The sequence below is a fragment of the Hibiscus syriacus genome, unplaced genomic scaffold (assembly GCF_006381635.1).
Source record: "Hibiscus syriacus cultivar Baekdansim isolate YM2019G1 unplaced genomic scaffold, ASM638163v2 tig00112864_pilon, whole genome shotgun sequence".
Lineage (NCBI taxonomy): Eukaryota > Viridiplantae > Streptophyta > Magnoliopsida > Malvales > Malvaceae > Hibiscus > Hibiscus syriacus.
In genome coordinates this window covers 286,398-305,544 of record NW_024063414.1, presented here as the reverse complement: position 1 = coordinate 305,544, position 19,147 = coordinate 286,398, and the positions used below count along the sequence as shown (strand labels likewise).

General features: G+C 35.6%; 2 protein-coding genes across 3 annotated transcripts; one reads left to right on the top strand and one right to left on the bottom strand.

The window, feature by feature from the left end:
• The first annotated feature begins 425 nt into the window (after window positions 1-425).
• Window positions 426-5,060, top strand: LOC120184312. The gene is made up of 15 exons (XM_039188808.1): window positions 426-574; window positions 1,316-1,400; window positions 1,513-1,624; window positions 1,732-1,869; window positions 2,366-2,470; window positions 3,024-3,107; window positions 3,309-3,424; window positions 3,549-3,650; window positions 3,754-3,867; window positions 3,961-4,017; window positions 4,112-4,178; window positions 4,273-4,326; window positions 4,422-4,496; window positions 4,593-4,628; window positions 4,830-5,060. Exons 2-15 carry the CDS (start codon window positions 1,381-1,383, stop codon window positions 4,926-4,928), a joined length of 1,179 nt encoding a protein of 392 aa, XP_039044739.1. The 5' UTR covers window positions 426-574; window positions 1,316-1,380; the 3' UTR covers window positions 4,929-5,060.
• Window positions 5,061-6,192: 1,132 nt separating this feature from the next.
• On the bottom strand, window positions 6,193-8,095 carry LOC120184282. Of its 2 annotated transcripts, none has more exons than XM_039188780.1 (2): window positions 7,907-8,095; window positions 6,193-7,387 (listed from the first exon to the last, which is right to left on the bottom strand). In XM_039188780.1, exons 1-2 carry the CDS (start codon window positions 7,985-7,987, stop codon window positions 6,293-6,295), a joined length of 1,176 nt encoding a protein of 391 aa, XP_039044711.1. In that variant the 5' UTR covers window positions 7,988-8,095; the 3' UTR covers window positions 6,193-6,292. The 2 variants fall into 2 exon arrangements, with proteins under 2 accessions (XP_039044711.1, XP_039044712.1); XM_039188781.1 differs by having other exon boundaries at window positions 6,193-7,390; window positions 7,922-8,093.
• Window positions 8,096-19,147: the final 11,052 nt, after the last annotated feature.

Sequence of the window (19,147 nt, the reverse complement as noted above, 5' to 3'; positions counted from 1 at the left end):
AAAATTCAAGGATTAAAAGTGAGTTTACCCCTTGGTTAACAGTAGGAGCTGGGGTCAAAAGTCAAATACAAAGAAGAAGGCTTTCAAATTTTCAATGTTAAATCAAAACCACACACGATTTCCGGCACAAATCCCACTCACCAAAATCAATATTAAATCCTATTACTTTTATAAGAACATAAATTCCGTTTAGATTAAATCTTAGTATTTTTTTTTAGCTTCCTTTGTTGCTTTTGCAATTATAAAATCAAATAATCTTTAGCATTTGATTCTTTATTTAGTAAATTAATAGTAAAAAAAAGTAGATTATTTCCCTTTTTCGATCTTTTTTCCGGGAAATTGAAATCCATGGTTTCAGTTTCAAGTGCTTTCCCTTTCACGTTTCCAGTCATTTTCCGTTTAGGAGGGTGATCACGAAATTAGCTCACTTAGAGAAGGATATATACAGGTTTCCACTTAAAGAGTTGGAGTTTATTTTCTCGCGATTTAGAGGTTTTTTTTTAAGCGTTTTAAATACGCTTTCGGTTTCCGCCAGATCTTGCTCGGTTATTCACTATATCACCTTTCCGTTCAGGTAAGTAAATATTTATAATTTATTTTTTCCTTTATTTTTATTTAAAGATAAGTGTTCTGTTTGGTTCCCGAGAAAAATTCATCGTCACATCTACAATCTGTATGATCATTCCGTTTTCTAGCTTGCCTAAACTAGATTCGATTAGTATTTCAGTTTTTCTGCACAAACTTGAGTCGTTTAACTTTTTTTATTGTTTGAAGTATAGTGATATCAAAATAACCGAAAACGTGGTTGAAATCGAACAAATAATTACAGGGATAAGGCTCGGTTGTTACTTTGAACATTTCTAGGCGATGCTGCCTTTTTAATTTATTGAATTCAGCAGCTTTAGGATTCCCGGTTCTAAGCCAAAGAAAGAAAAATAAAATTGCACATGCTTTCTTGATTGTAGTGTTATTGAATCCATGACTGGGATTTGTTTGCCTCTCCACTTTGATTTTTTGTCAAAGTCGTAGCACATGGTTGCTTGCTTTGTGAAGTTACTAGTTGACGTTTATTTTGGTTCTTAGTTGATACTTCGTTCCTTATGCTTAAATATTTACTATATAATACCTAGAGCATGAATGGGAAGGCTTCATGGCTTGCTGCTTTCTGCATATTTGGGTCAATTTGATTTAATTAGGATATTATCTTACAGTGGATGGATGCTAAATTGCTGTTTGTTCTCAGTTTTTAGTTAATTTATTTATCTGTAACCATTTGCTTTTGCTTCATTTTAATACAATGTTTTGACGATATCAGGTCTTTATGCTGAGTGACTTCACATCATTTTGTTGTGAGCATACAGTTAGACAAATTTGAAGAGCATGGGGATTTTTACTCGCAGGTTCAAAACTTATGATGGCCTCTTTATAAGAAAGAATTATTTATTTATGTGTATAAAAAATTTACTCAGGCGTTGAAGTTATTTAACTTTTATTCGATCTTTTTGCCCACAGTGTAGCTAGTAGAAAGCCGAATGAGAGCATGAAGCTTATTGTAACAACGTTTGTTGGAGTAGTTTCTGGCTTCTTGATAGGATTAGCTTTTCCAACATTGTACTTAACAAAGGTATATAAACTGTTGCCTCCACTTTATATTTTATCATTTTGCTTCTATTCAATAATGATCTTTTTCATCTAAATAATGTAACTTCTATATTTATCTGAATATGGCAGTTCAATCTATCATCCAGTGTTCTTTCTACTTTTGATTTCAAATACACTGAGTACACAGAGTCAAGCCCCTCAAGCTCAGCTGATGTGCCACTTCCGGTTGGTAACGATAGCAGCTCCACAAATGTCACATCAGATAAGGTTTTCCTCCTCTCTTAACCTCAGGAGTTCTGAAATATATGAGATAGTAGTTTTGCATGCATGTTAGGAACCTCTTAATGCTTAATTTGTGTTTAAGTTTGATGTAAGTGGAACTTGTGAAAAAAATTATAGTTCTTGTGGTAATAATGGTAGCTATGGTTCTTTTTGCATTCTGTTTCTTGTTGAATATTCAGTAATTATAGTTCTTGTGGTATCCAAGATTAAATTAAAAATGTTGTGCATTGCACACTTACCTCAGCATGTCTTGCTACGTGAAAATGTGCATGCATCATCCATAGATGTACACATATCTATACCTATGTTTAAGGGCTGTGTGTGTGTTACTTTGTAGTATGTTAGAGGTTGCTTTATATTAACGTTGGCATATTCAAATGTATTGTTGGCATCTGTTTTGTGTTTGATAATTTTGTAGGACCTGAATCATATGGTGCTACTTTAATATGCTATGTTTTTATCCTTCATTACTCTAATGCAGATTTGGGTCCCATCAAACCCTCGAGGTGCAGAAAGACTACCACCAGGAATAGTTAGAGCTGAGTCAGACTTGTTTTTACACAAATTATGGGGCAAGCCTAGTGAGGTGTGTTTTTGTGGACCCTTCTAAGACCTACTTTGAACCCTGTATTATTATTTAAAGAGTTTAATTCAGGCATGAAGATGTTTAGTTCTCATATGTGAAAATGAATTACATTTGAATCAATTGAATAAATTTTTTATAAATGGTTAGTCAATTTTGGAATTGCTGGAAACATCTCCTCCAAAATTCCTTTTCAAGATGCCTGATAAATTTCTGGATTTCAATAATGCAGATATTAATGCCTGCGAGGTTATTTTCATTATTAACTTTAGTAATCTAGTAAAAATCTCACTTGATCCAGTCCACAGATTTCCAAAGAACAGTATCAGATAAAGAGTAAAATATTGGCATTGCTGGATAGTCACTTTTGGATAATTACATTTGAATCAATTGAATAATTTTTTTATAAATTGATAGTCACTTTTGGAATTGCTGGAAACATCTCCTCCAAAAGCCCTTTTCAAGATGCCTGATAAATTTCTGGATTTCAATAATGCAGATATGCTTTAAGTTTTCCTATTTTCATGATTTTGTTTAACAATATTGGCATCTGCAGGACTTGACCAGCATGCCAAGGTATCTTGTCACATTTACCGTTGGCTATGATCAACGAAAGAATATTGATGCAGCAGTGAGAAAGGTATCTTACTCTCTTTATATATCCAAGCATATCTGTGTTTGTGAGTACGCCTGTGTATGAATGTGCATCCTTGTTCTCATCTTCATGGAGGCATTTATGGATGGTAGCAGGATGCTGAGATGGGGATGGAGGTTTTTTCATGATTACGCGATTGTCTGTTTCACATTGTAAGTTGTGTGACTGAAAATATTCTTCCAACAGTTTTCAGGGAACTTTACTATCCTTCTCTTTCATTATGACGGTCAAACAACTGAATGGGATGAGTTTGAGTGGTCAAAACAGGCAATACATGTGAGCGTTCGAAGGCAGACTAAGTGGTAAGTATTTGTAATTGGTTTATGGATTTACAAATTCAAATCCTGGTTTCACGTAATGACTGGTTATTCTTTGTGATGCTTAAAAGTTTTAAAAGAGGTAACTCTTGAGGTTTTAACTACCCAGGTGGTATGCCAAGAGGTTTCTGCACCCTGACATCGTGGTTCCCTATGACTATATATTTATCTGGGATGAGGACTTGGGGGTTGAGCATTTCAATGCTGAAGAGTGAGTATTGGACATTCTTAATAAATGTTTTGTTCATGTTCAACCCTGCCTTTTCCTTTAAAAGAAAATTACTAAACACTGTTTTATTTATTTCATTTTTCAGGTATATTAAACTGGTGAGGAAGTATGGACTGGAGATTTCACAGCCTGGCCTGGAGCCAAATAAAGGGTTAACATGGCAAATGACAAAGAGAAGGGGTGATCGTGAAGTTCACAAGTAAGATGTCGGGGAAATTATACCATTAATTATTGAATCATATTAATCAATTGGTTGATAAATAACTATTTTTGTTTTCCAATTTTGATTCAGAGAAACAGAAGAGAAACCCGGATGGTGCAGTGATCCACATGTTCCTCCTTGTGCAGCGTATGTGTAGCTTTGAGCATCGTTGGATGTAATCATGCCTTGATATTCCATAGATATATTAACTATTAGTTTTTGTTTTCTTCCATATATGTAGGTTTGTTGAGATAATGGCTCCTGTGTTTTCACGAGATGCATGGCGATGTGTATGGCACATGATTCAGGTACAAGGGTGTATTTATCTCATCTTAATACTGTTTCGTTTCAAATTATTTTCTCGGCAAACTCATTTTATGGCTTTTCGTGTACAATTGCCAGAACGACTTAGTCCATGGCTGGGGTCTTGATTTTGCCCTCAGAAAATGTGTAGAGGTCAGCATCCCTGTTTTCTTCCCAAACCTTTTAGCAAACGATTTCTTTGTTCAGTGACCGTTTACTAAAGCATGGATGTGTTTCTGTTAAAACAGCCCGCCCATGAGAAGATAGGCATCGTAGATGCCCAGTGGATTGTTCATCAATCCGTCCCCTCTCTCGGGAACCAGGTAACGACAACTTTGATTTTCTCTTCATTATTATAAGCAGTTTTAAACATTTGTTGTGCCTGAATGAAGCACTAACCATAATTTGTCTTTTGGTAGGGAGAGTCACAAGATGGGAAGGCTCCATGGAAAGGGGTATGCAAACTTCCGAATCTCAAATTTACAAAATACCAGATTTTAACAGTGATTGAACCAATAACCTTATAGAGGAACAAGTTGTCTAGGGTCGAACTCGTGATATTGTGTCGATCGGGATTTGATTTCTATGCAAGTCCGTTGTCATCGCACCATAGCTCAATTAATAACAGCTTTGTTTATTGACATTGGCATTGGCAGGTAAGGGAAAGATGTAGGAAGGAGTGGAGTATATTTCAAATGCGGTTTTCAGCAGCGGAGAAAGCTTACTTCAAGTCGATAAATTCAACATCTCGTTAGGACTAATAGCAAGCAAAACTCAAAAAACCTACCCTGGTCGGCGCATTATTCAGACTCAACGCCACCCCTCACCGTCGCATCGGGAATTCCTCGGATCTGTCGTGGTAACTAAGAGAGGTTTAATATTATTTTAGAATCTCTTCATTCTTAAATTCACATAAAATTTGTAGAACTCAACATTGTTTTCTGTTAACCATTGGTTCCCGTTCTCGTATGACACACTGGCTTAAATTCGATTTCTTATAAGAAAATTCAGGCACATGGCCTGCAATTTTTATAATAAAAATTAGTATTAAAGTACAGAAATTGGTATGCCAGGCACGATCGTTATTAATATGAACTAAACCGACGTGGCATCCGTTACTATTTTGATTTGAATTTAAGTGATCTGGAAAACAAAGGTTGTTGAGGCAGATGACTTATCAAGCTATTCATTCCATTGCATTATTTAGCCGTTTTCATTTGGTTGGCAGTGAGTTGGACGGGACCCAGTGTCCTTTACTTTTATTAATAATCTTTTGTTTATATATATATATATATATATATATATTACATGGATTTATTTGGGGAAATAATAAGAAATTTTTAAAATTTGGATATTCAATAATTATCAAAAGAAAATAGGTTAATGAACTGTCAAAGATTGTTGGTACAAGTAATTGGGATTTAGAAATTTAAGTTTGTAAGATCAAGTTTGAATCTTATCATATTTACTCTTAGTGGGTTAAGTTTAAATCTTACCACCATTACTTTTAGTGGGCAATCTATATATTCTTATGTAAATCTAAATTAAATTTTAGGTAAAAAACTTAATTGATACTTGAGAAGTTGAAAATTTTCTATCATCGCCAACCACTGATCACTTTAAAACTAAATTATATTAATATTTTTAGCTAAAAACACTTGATTCCTCTAATTGAATATTCAATATATTAATTTTTAAAATCGCAATCAAATTCTTTATTCAATTAAATAAGTACAAAATGCGAAAATTATGGTGTTGGATATAAGCCAAACCAAATGAATTAGGGATTGATCATGAAACAAGCAATCAAGGGGAACAAATGAAGGAATTCCATAGAACATGTATGAACAAATGGTCTCAAAACAAAACTTCCCAACACAGGGAAATCACATGAGCCCTAAACTAATGTATTAGAGAATCAATCTTAAGGGCAATACATGATGGCTCGGTGAATGAGATATCCTCCACCAAGTAAACCTCAAATCAAGGAATAAAGGGTTAGGTACAAACCGAGGCAGCTCAGTAAATTGTTGCCGTTGTTAATAATTCAATCGAACACTGGCCCTAGTAGGACCTCCGACTAGCCGTTACAAGTACAAGCATGAAGCTGTTCGAAGAGTTACCCTCTTTCTCTTACACAATTTCCAGGCAAAAGGAATTTATATTTATCTGCATTCTCGAGAAGAAACGATGGGAGATGAACAGCTGAATAGGAATGAGGGATCGATCCCATTTTCCCGATTATTTCCTTGAATGTGTACTCCTCCGGGAGCATGTCGAATAGATCAGCGCCCTTGCAGATTTTTCTCTGGATCCTTTTCGGGTTCAAAAAGCGTGAGAACCTCACTCTATCGTTATGGCTGTAAGCTTTCATCTTAAATATGAACTCGCTGATGCGGCGGAAGCAAAAACTGCAATGCCACCCTGCATCTGCCAGAATCTCATCGCTCTGGCGATAATGTGCATACCTTGTTTTCCCCGTTTGATATCTATGGACCGACGCCCTCCAGCTGTTGTTATCAACAAGAAACTCAAAGGAATAGAGATAATTCTTAAGCCTAAGATGAAGCACTTGAGGTATGTCATCGCACCACCTGAGGAGGTTGATGGTATGCCTGCTTGGTATCTCGTCAACATCCGACATTATCAACAAGTCATCATCTGAAATCCTGGCGATTTTGAGAAGCTGATCCAATGCTACTCGCTGCAAAGCCTCCTCAACGAATGGATTCTCCCCTTTCTTAAACCTTCCTCCGATTGTCCCGTAAGTCAACCGGGGCTCAACAAACTTGAATTTGTCTCGATTGCTAGCAAAAACCATAGGCTTCGGAATCCCGGTGAATGTCGAATTAGACTCGAGAAGAACAAACTGAGTAACATAGGGGTACAACTCTTGCCACCGTAGAGTAAGAATATCAACCTCATTACTAAACAATACCGCATCATAAACCCGTCTTGGGAATTCACGAACACCCCAACCATGAAGTTTGCAGAGCTTCTCCATCGACACATCCTCGTGGTAATAATGCGGGATATCATGGAAAGGCTTGGGCGGAGTTTCCCATAGCGGCCGGAGAAAGTACGAAATCTTCTGACCATGGACATATATACCAAATATGCACGTCGGAATCAGAACAAACATGAAAATATAAGTTTTCAAATCGATGCCTCGCAGTATACAACGGATTCTCGACATGCTCAGCCGGCTTGATTCCTGTAGCATACAGAAAAATACCATATTAATTCTAACCAAATTCAAAGTAAAAATTCAAACAAGGCAATCCAAATACATCAATGACTAGTATAAATCTAGAAGGAGAAATCTAGAAAAAAAAACCTCAAAAAAAAGTTTCAAGAGTTTGTAAAAAATCTAGAAATCTAGAATAAATGCAATTCAGATTCTTAGAAAAGTATGATAGAAGTTATATATATAGTAGATTCCATTCAAACCATCAACCGAGCATCTTAAAAGCATGCTAAAGGCTTTGTAAAAAAAAGCCCCCAAATTAAATAAAATATTTAAATCTGAAGAGTTTCAGATCTTTAACAAATCAACAGGCAAACTCTAAATCCCTAAATCAAAAAGAAAATAATAAGCAGCTAACTTATAGATTAAAAAATTTACTGAAGATTCAAAATTTTTTAACCCCACTGATTTCCCTCACATTCACCACGAAAGATCAACACCCAGAAATCTAAACATAAAAATAGAGAGATCAAAGGAGTGAAGTACCTGCCCACAAATATCTCCACAGATATCATCAGATTTCTTCGAACAATACTGTCCTCCTCCTTCATTCATCATCCACCACATTTTTTTCAATAAAAGTAAAGAATAAACCCCCAACAAAGAGATATCTTTTAGCTGGAAGTTGAAGAACACAGGTATTTAACCACCGGAAAAGTTAACTCATCAGATCTTCGGCTCTCCAACTTTTCTCCTCTGACGGTTACCAAAAGAAAGACACTGAGTTCTTAATTGGAAAGAAAATTAACAGAAATATGGAGCTTTAATGGTTACTTTATAGAACCCAAAAATTAAATTTAAAAAATAAAAAAAATGAAGAACTGGGTTTTTGTCTATCTGTGAATATGTGACACTTGTTGATTCTCAATAAACAATGGAGGAAAGTGGTGATAATAGCCACTTCTCTTGTCGTCTATTTCTGCCCTTCTTTTCCCAAGACTGTGCCTTTGCTTTATATAAATATTTTTCTCATTTTTACCCGAGTTTACCACTTTACCCTTAGGGTTTTACTTCATGGCTTAGCCACGGGTGTTAAGAGAGGGTAGTTTAGGGAATTACGGGATTAAAAACAGGGGTTGTCGAACCGGGTTTTTCTGCGCGTTGGAAATTTGGGAAATTGACAGGCTCGGATCGGCAAGACGAAAACGTATTCGGATTTTACTAGGGACACACGTGGCTCTCACATGTTAGTTTAAGCCGAGTCTTTTAATGCACGCGCTTTAGTGTTTTTGCCTTTTTGGACTAAGTTGCAAGCTAATTTGTGATTAAGTCCTTTAATGCACAAGTTTGATAGTTGTCATACAGATGTATTTTTTAAGCCTAAATATTTTAAAAGAAATTAATTTTACTCAGAAATGTTTTCTATTTGGGTAAATTGTGCATTTAATACCTAAATTATCAGTTTTAATTTGCTTTATTTTCTAAACTTTCAATTTTTTTTTTAAAATCATACATAAAGTTTAGTTTTTGTTTCATTTTAGTATCTTTGTTCAAAATTTAGCAATAATTTTTTTTTAAAAAATGAAAACTTGGGTACTAAAGCGAACCAAAACCGATATCTTATATACTAAGCACAACGGATTTTTAACAGTAGATACTAAAATGAAACGAAAACTAAATGTTAGGCATAGTTTTAAAAAGAGAAAATAACCTCAGTGACCAAAAATCCCATATAATATACGATTTTAACCAACTTTTTCAGGATTTGCCAAAATGACCAACAAAATCGCAATGTGATCGCTAATTCGCAACGCGATCTCCATTATCGCAAATCAGTTTCCAGATTCGCAACGCGATTATGACTATCGCAATGCGATTTTCCAATTTCGCGTTGCGATTTTCCCAATTCGTAATGCGAATAAGTAAATCGCAACGCGAATTTGGAAAATCGCAATGCGATACTGACTATCGCAACGCGATAATACAAAATCGTAACGCGATACTGACTTTCGCAACGCGATTCTGACTTTCGCAATGCGATTCTGACTTTCGCAACGAGATTCTGACTATCGCAACGAGATAATACAGAATCGTAATGCGATTTTCAAAGTTCGCAACAGATTTTAGTTTCGCAACATCCTTCTGAGTGGGACATACCAGATGACTTACAAACAGTTTTGCCACCAGCCATGGACAGAAGGCTACCTGGCCGACCAAAAAGTCACGATCGTATACCGTCTAAGGGTGAAGAGAAGAAGAGATCGACATGTAGTCGGTGCAAGGAAAGTGGTCATACAAGGTTGACATGTGGTTCACCAGTGCCATCACAATCATCTTTTCCTCTACCAAAATATGGATCCTCATCAAAATCCAAAGCTCATATGGTGTCAAGCAAAAGGCAATCAAAATCTCAATCATCTTCAAAATCCCAATCACAACCGGCTTCACCTTTTGGGACTGTTAACTTAGGTGATTTTTAAATGCAAACGTTGTATTATGTGTATTTTATTTGTGCACTTTTAACATTTTCAGTTAGGCATGTATTAGTAACTTGAGTTTGAACATTGCTATGATCTGTTCAGTTGTTATCACTTATTAGACATTCATTTGACTATCGCAACGGGGAAATCGTAACGCGAAAATGGCTATCGCAACGCGAAAATGGCTATCGCAACGAGAAAATTGCATTGCGATTTTCTCGTTGCGATTTTCATTTCGCATTGCGATTTTCATTTCGCATTGCGATTTTCATTTCGCATTGCGATTCTCTCGTTGCGATAGTCAGTTTCGTGTTGCAACAGTCTGTTTTGCCTTCAACATAATGCAAATTGAAAATCAACAAATCAACTATTACATTTCAATCAATTAAACAAGCACAAATAAGAATTATATACACATCAATTAAACAAATCAACATTTACAAATCATTTTTTACAAATCAATTAAACAATCAAAAAATAATAATAATTCTTATTTTCTCATCAATTATTGAATCAATGAATCAACTTTTGCACCCGTACATCCATTTCACGCAGCTCACTTAAGGATTAACCTGCAGAAACCAAACATTTACTCAAACAAGACTTCCTACACATCTAAAACCTACAAACAGCAAATTATTGAATTCTAGGTACTTAACCAAACATTTTCAAACCAAAAGGAGTATATATGTTAACAAAACTTGCATTTGACTTACCAATTAACAATGTATACTTTCATAACGCGGATACAGATAGGCAGCGTCTCGAATATATCGCTCTAGCCATATAATGTCGAAACCACAAGCCTACTGCAGCTCTATCTCTATCGGTGGGAGGTAGAAACTCTGTGCTTCCCGTCGTCAAACGCGCCAAGCACATGCATACGAGAGGACCACAATCCCCTCTGGCTCCCGGCGATTGTTGTGGCGCGGTCTCGTCTCTGACAACTGTGACATTGAACTTCTTTGGCTTCTTGTGTCCAGAATGAGTCCAATAATTAATCCCATCCAAGAATTTAGCCAAATGAGAGCTCTATCCCTTGATAATATCTCTCAAATCAGACAGTGATATGTAATTTATCATGCTGTCATATACTATTATCTTCAGGGATGGGAGCTGAAGTTGGACGAGAAGCCAATGACAACGTTCCAAAACAGGGATAAACACCTGCAATCATAAGTAATAATTCATTTATTTGCGCACTTATTTATGAACACCTTTAAAAAATTTAAAAAATAAACACTAACCTTATCGACCTCCCACCATGCAGGATAAAATTTAGCTTGTCCATTGCCCAACGAAAATGATTCATCTCGTTGATTCTTCAAGTGAACTGCGTGAAAAGCCGCCGTCATTATTGTATATCGCGAATTTTTTTTTATTTTTCCTAAGCTTCCTTATTATTAGAAGACGTGACAGCCACGCATCGATATGTTGTTTTACAAAAAAAGACATATATTAGTGAATTACATTAATTTTTAAAAAAATTAATCAAAATCATATATAAGACAAATATAAGACTTACCTCCCCATCGAAATAGCCACTGTCTTCAACCCCTAATAACACACCCCACCAAGACCGATTAAGCAACAAATACATCTCATCGTTGAGTTTGCTTATGTCAGTGTAACACCCTTGGCTCCGCTCATGTAGATAAAAATCAACTGCGGTCTTAGCCCAAAGGGTATTATCCAGAATTATTTCCGGTAGTTGTCTCCTCTCCACTTCAGATACCAGAAGGGTACTAGCCGTTAACTCATACTAGAGCCAACTCTCATCCATCATGTCCAGCAACGGTGGGGGTTTCTCAATAATTCGATATATTACCCCATGTGAATCGGGCTCTGGAATGGTGGGAGGGACCTCTTCAACGATGACAGTGGCCTCTTGAATGGTGGGGGGGGGACTCTTGAGGGATGATAGGGGCCTCTTGAACGATTGGAGGGGACTCTTGAGGGATGACAGGTGAGTCGGGCTTCTTCTTGCGGAGTCTTCGCACCATTGGGGTGAACGGAGACGTAATAGCACGTGCATGCCGTCTGATGCGTGAACTCCGTCGTGCAAGGAAAACCCGACGTAAAGCATCCACCTTATCGGGCCGCTAAAAAAAATTAATACATAAATCAGTAAATAAAAAAACATGATATTAAACAAAGACAAATATGTTTCAAACTTGCATTGTATTCACCTAAGTAATTATTCTATCATAGTTCACAAAATGCATCAGATAACATTCCAGAAGTAAGCACTTATATAAACATTTAAAAGGACAACATTTATAAACATTCAAGAAGAAGAATAGTTTACTTTCGCAACACGAAACTTACTTTCGCAACGCGGAAATGACTATCGCAACGCGGAAATGGCTATCGCAATGCGAAATGCAAATCGCAACGACAAAATCGCAATGCGAAATGAAAATCGCAACGACAAAATCGCAACGCGAAACACAAATCGCATTGCAATTTTCATTTCGCGTTGCGATTTTGTCGTTGCGATTTTCATTTCGCATTGCGATTTTATCGTTGCGATTTTCATTTCGCATTGCGATAGCCATTTCCGCGTTGCGATAGTCATTTTCGTGTTGCGAAAGTAAACTATTCTTCTTCTGCAAATTAAAACTTGAATGGATTGCATTACTTCAACCAAAAGACAAAAACAAAACCAAAAACAAATACTAACAAAAATAGTTTAGTAGTATTGGCAGCAACCGAATGAATTTATTAAGCAATCTAAGTGAAATGGTTAATCAAAGTGAAATTACGAGTAAATTTATCATCAAGTTAAATATAAAAAATCTTAAACTTACCTCGTTGCGTAGAGTATGAACCTCATTCTGCAACGATGCTACCATCTCACGTAGAGCGACTACCTCACCGCGTAAAGTAGACACCTCAACACGCCATGCACCATCGTCTTTGCGTAAAGTACCGACCTCCTCACGCAAGGCATTGACCTCATCACGTAACTCCCCTAACTCATCCCGTGGAGGTGGAGGACAGGGAGATAAACGTCGTGGCATCTTTGTCGGTCGCCTATCTTGCGGTGATGGTGGAGAAGAGGCTCGATGATGTGACAGAATATGTGATGGCTGTCGTTGTGGAGGTGTATAGTCGGGTCGATCAGGTGATGGCTCTGGGTAAGGTTATAGCTCTGGGTGAGGTGATGGCTCCCGAAGTGGAGGCAGCTCATCATCCATGCCATCAAAAAAATGCTTACTAGCTTGCCACCAATCAGTGACAAGCTCAGCTTCCGTGGGTGTCAGCCTCTGTAATGGAGTGTTGGCCTCCTAACAATATAAAAGCTCAAACAAAGTTAAACGTGTACTAGTAATAACTTGTTTATAAACATATGGTAGTATTTATGTTAACTTACATTATTTATTGTCGTATACCGTAGTAAATCTTCCCATTGCAAGGTCCGTTTCCTCTTCCAGGAAATAGCCCTGGGAATATCATTTGAAGTTTTTATTACATATGTCTTCATGGCGGGAAAGGCCTCAAATATCCAAATCTACAAACAATATAATAACAAACATTAGTAATTGTTAAATAATTACTTATAATTTTGGAAACATTATATAAAAATTCTTACCTTAAAGGCCCAAATAAAGCCTGTCAAAGTGTATTTGGAACCATCGCCATGCAAACTTTTTCGATCATCCAAGGCAGACGATAACTCATTCCATGTAGCTTTCCATAAATACGAGCCCCACGGAAACAGATTCCACGTATTTAGGTCTTCTACCAATTTGATTAGATCATTCGGAATAGGTTGTCTGGCCTCTCTGCCTAAAAAGCCGGCATGCAAAAGTATTATAAGGCATACTCGGACAACATCGACGTCATCCATCCGAGTAAAACCATCTTTCTTATTCAATAATCTCGTCAGGTCTTCCACGTGTAGATTCGGCCTCTCCAGCTCAAGAAAAACCCGGGATAACCATGATGGGCGGGTAATGTGTCTAGTGTACCGACCTACATCATCGTGTCCGAAGCGTAGACCGGTGATTAAGCAAAACTCCTCCCGCCTAAAACACGTATACGCCGGTGGAAAATCAAACCATATCTCTTCATCACGACGTTGTATAGTATCTGGTAGATCCCTGGTCATGGTTTGAAGAAACAGGTGTGTCAACATCGCATCTCCACCGGGATGTTGTACTTTCAGCCATGGCCCGAAGCAAGTATCCTCAAACATTTTTCTTTGTGCAGGTGAAAGCTTCGATGCAATTGTTTTGGCCAGGCTGACTTTATTTCTTAAGGTCAATTGAGCCGAATAAAAGTTCTACAAAAATAATAAACATACTAAGTTAGATATACCAAAAACTACATTGTGAAGATATACCAAAAACAATAATAAACATAAAGAGTAGTAGTTTATTCTTCAAACTTAAATTTGCAACACTGTGAATTTCTTATTTGTCTTTGTTTTTTGGTTGAAGTAATGCAATTCATTCAAGTTTCAATTTGAAGAAGAAGAATAGTTTCTGAAAATGAAAATCGCAACACGAAAATGACAATCGCAACGCGAATTTGACTATCGCAACGAGAGAATAAAATCGCGTTGTGATTTTGTCGTTGCGATTTTCATTTCGCGTTACGATTCTCGGTTGATTTAATAAGCAATCTAAGTGAAATGGTTAATCTATTATTGAAAATACCAGTAAACTTATCATTAATTTCAATATGAAAAACCTAATAATAATGCAAAAATTTCAAAAAGAAAATAATTAAAAAAAACTAACCCTCGGTGGTTGATTTGGTTGATTTTCCATTTCTGATTGTGAGGGTGGCTCTGAGAGATGGAGATAGACGGATTTCGCCGGAGATGGGGACGGATTTCGTCGGAGATGGGTGAGAGAGTGAGAGATAGAGATGGGACTGAGTTGTGATTTTAGGTTTTAGGTTATGAGTTGCGATTACGGGATATACTGTGGACGGTTCAGTGTTCCAATATATTAATATCCGTGTTTGGAATTTGAAAGTAAAATACGCTTTGCGATACTAATGGCGCTTTGAAAATCGCATTGCGATTATGTATTATCTCGTTGCGAAAGTCAGTATCGCGTTGAGAAAGTCAGTATCGCATTGCGATTTTGTATTATCGCGTTGCGATAGTCAGTATCGCATTGCGATAATACAAATTCACTTTGCGATTTACTTATTCGCATTGCGAATTGGGAAAATCGCAACGCGAAATTGGAAAATCGCATTGCGATAGTAATAATCGCGTTGCGAATCTGGAAACTGATTTGTGATAATGGAGATCGCGTTGCGAATTAGCGATTTTGCGATACTAATGGCGCTTTGAAAATCGCATTGCGATTATGTATTATCTCGTTGCGAAAGTCAGTATCGCGTTGCGAAAATAAGTATCGCGTTGCGAAAGTCAGTATCGCATTGCGATTTTGTATTATCGCGATTTACTTATTTGCATTGCGAATTGGGAAAATCGCATTGCGATAGTAATAATCGCGTTGCGAATCTGGAAACTGATTTGCGATAATGGAGATCGCGTTGCGAATTAGCGATCGCATTGCGATTTTGTTGGTCATTTTGGCAAATCCGGAAAAAGTTGGTTAAAATCGTATATTATATGGGATTTTTGGTCACTGAGGTTATTTTCTCTTTTAAAAATTGGAAATTAAGTATTAAAATGAACCAAAACTGATAGTTTAGGTACTAAATGTGTAGTTTACCCTTTCTATTTTCATGGTATGTTTTATTTATCATTATAATAATTTAATATTTTGTGTTATATTCATTAAGATGTATCTACTAATCAGGAAGAATCTACAATCTTATATAGTTAGATCGTCTTTTGAGACAATTTATCGATGCATTTAGTATTGTTCTTGAAATAATCTGTCAACATGATTCTATTAAACTTTATACCTACATCGATATTGTGTCGAAATTCGTATAAAAACATAAAAATGATTGATAATTGCTAGACTTACGCAGAAGATAAAATATGCATTCAAAGAAAGATATTAATTTAATTTTTTTCACTCTCTTTAAAATTTTATGTACCTTATATTTTTATTTAATAAAAATATAGTTTTATTTTAATAAATATAAATATTTTAATTAAAATATTTATGAAGAACTCCTTACCCCTTGTATTTACATCTTAAGATAGAAGAACACCAAACACATTGATTTTTTTTAATAATAGTAAATTAAAAAGAGGTGATGGTCCTTCCCTGAGGGTCTCCCTCCCTTCCATTAAGGACCTACCCCTTGCTGAGCTGCACATGGTTTTAATAATTGAAATTATATTGCCTATTATTAAACCAATATTATTTCATTATTATAATTACTATGAGGGTCTCACTCACCTATTATTATAATTACTATTATTATTAAATCAATATTTTCTCATTATTTTGCCTATTAACAACATTAATCTATATTTTTTTATGTTACTGAGATTTCTTTTCTTCAAAAGTATCAATGTTTGGTATTTGGTATTTGACTTTGATACATAGGTAAACCATAATGGGGGAGTCCCCAAAACTTTTGATAAATCTTTTAACATTTTTCATAAAAATATTTTAGATTATTATTATTATTATTATTATTATTATTATTATTATTATTATTATTATATGGACTTAGAAACTTAAAAATCTCTTTATAGAGTAAATAAATAAATTAATATTTTGTTAATAAAAATAAATAAACAAATTGTTTTGAACGAAAAATAATGAACAAATTATTTCATAATTATACAATTAATATAATAATAAAACAAATGTATATATCAAAATTATCAAATCTATTTTTATTCCCACGGCAAAGTTGAGTTCATGACATTACAAGTTAATTGGTTCACAAATTAAACGTGAAATTCATCAGTTATCCTTTTTCATTACATTTAGATTGTGTTTTCCTTTCAATCTTTCTAAAGTTTGTAAAATTAAAAGTTAATACGATAAAATTACATTTTAAATCTCATGCAATTTTACGATTTAGGTTTAGTCCCAAAAAATGATTTCGCCTTCGTTTAAAATTTGGACTTTTATTTTTATTTTTTGATGTTTCAAAATGTTAATAATGTGGAATTATATAGTTGGCACTGATGTGGTATTTGTGATAAGGGGGAAAAGGTGACTATAGGTGAAGTTAAGGACCAACTTAATATGGCAAAAATGCCCATATATGGCACTGAGGAAAACAAAATTGAGTGTGTTGCTATTGATTTTTTTTTTTCAGCCAGGGAGAAAACTATAGTGCTCTTGGAAGACAGTTGAATGACACGACTTCTTTTATATAGAGAAGTGTAGAAGACGCTTTGTAATTCTGTCATTGAAGAAGCCTTATAATCTCTATGTCTTCTATGTATTGTAGATAGAACCTTACTTGAGAAAATAAACTCCAACAAACCAGAGACTAAACACAATGAGGATGTAACACCCTACACCAGTATTACACATAGTCGACTGATGAGAGTGCCACATGGAACCACTGGAGTGGTTAACCAAAAATTTTCTTTAACATACTCAATGGAAAACATAAATTCGAAAATGCTCATAATAAATAAACATTAACCTTTATACAAATAAGTTTACAATCGGGAGCTCCCAAAATAAATACTTCCAAAATATACAGACCATTCATTTAAAATAAGTTACAACTCGATTATACAAAATAGGGTTACAAATATACATGTCCTTTAAGAAGAAACCAAGATGTACTATATTTTGAAAGTTTGGGTTCATATCTACTCTGCACAAAAGTTCTTCAAGTGTGATAACTCCATAAAAAGACTATATTTTGAGTCTTTTTACTTAAGTTATTGATTGTCTAAAAGCTATTGACATAAGCATTTTAGCTGTATATAGTTGTATTTAGGGTATTTCATTGCATGTGGTAGAAAGTTTTTTTGCGGCTAGTTTTTCTTGATAAAACTGATGTTGCTAATGAGAAGGGTTGTGTGTTAGTTGTGATTGTGCAGGTGATGGGAAATGGTTAATGAGAGAATTGTTTGCCATGAAAATTTTAAAGCGAGGGCCACAAGAACTGATGATGGTGATCGTGAGGAATTTTTTGCCGCATCAAGTTTTTCTTCCAGATCTGGACGCAATACAAGACAAAATAGCTGACGTCGTGCAACCAACTGTCCAATACACCTTACGTTAACCCCCTGCCCATGCTGATAATATGGGATCACTTCCAACTACCATGATATCACGTTTCAGGCATGAATTTAAGGGTATTTGAGGGAATTTAAAGAGCATAAAACCCTAGAAATTTCCCACTATAAATAGGAAATGATGTCCACGATTCCAAATAGACTCTCTCACCTACCCTAAAAGCTTTGGAAAGGCAGCTACATTACCTTCTTCTCCTTCGTTCTCATCTCTTCTTTTCTTGGTGTCCTCCATAGTCGAGCTTTACCAAAGTAGCGGCTAGGCCCTTGAGAGAGGCTAGCCCACTGGAGTGGTCCATGATGGTGGTCTGAAAGTCACGGCATCAGCCTTTGTTGGGAGTTTTTCTTCTCCTTGTTCTTCATTTCTTATATTTTTAATGGGCTTGTATTTAATGGTGATTTGGAATGATTTTATCCACACCATGAATTGGTCTATTTGGTGTTGGATTTGTTGGGTGTTTTTCTTCTCATTGTTCTTCATTCCTTATATTTTATGTTTAGTGGATGATTAAGTATGTTTATGTTTTATGTTGTTTTGTTCACTGTTTTAACTTTATGACGTAGCATTGTAAGAGCTTTTGAGAGATTGTCTGATACCATGACATAAAATTCTTAGTCTTTGTAAGAGTTATTGAGAGATAGTTGTTTTTCTAAGAGTATATACCTAATATCGAGAGAGTTAGGTTAGAGCTACGTGAACAAGGGAATTAATTCGGGATGGTGAGGTTCTAATCTTCTATAAAGATAAGGAGAGGGTTTCAAGAAACTGAAAAGGATAACACTTAATCGATATGCTAGGGTCACAATTTACACTAAGAGGTATTGTCGTGGAAACAATTTTATCAGGTTCCTTACTAGAGACAGCCTAGGAACACTTCTAGTAAATCCTGTCAGGCAGTATAGACATAGCGTACTTATATCATCCTAGACATAGAATAATTTCTCGCCGTAGCCGTAGCAAATCCAACCCAAGTGCTCCTTAAGAAGTCTGTTTATGTAAGGTTTTCAGTCTATATTCAGAACTCATATATTTCTTGCCTTAGCAATTTCTTATTATTTACTCTTGTATAAATTTCTTGTCATGACACAAAAATTCATGCTTACTTCACTTCACAAAAATTTCTTACCATGGCATATATTTCCATTTGT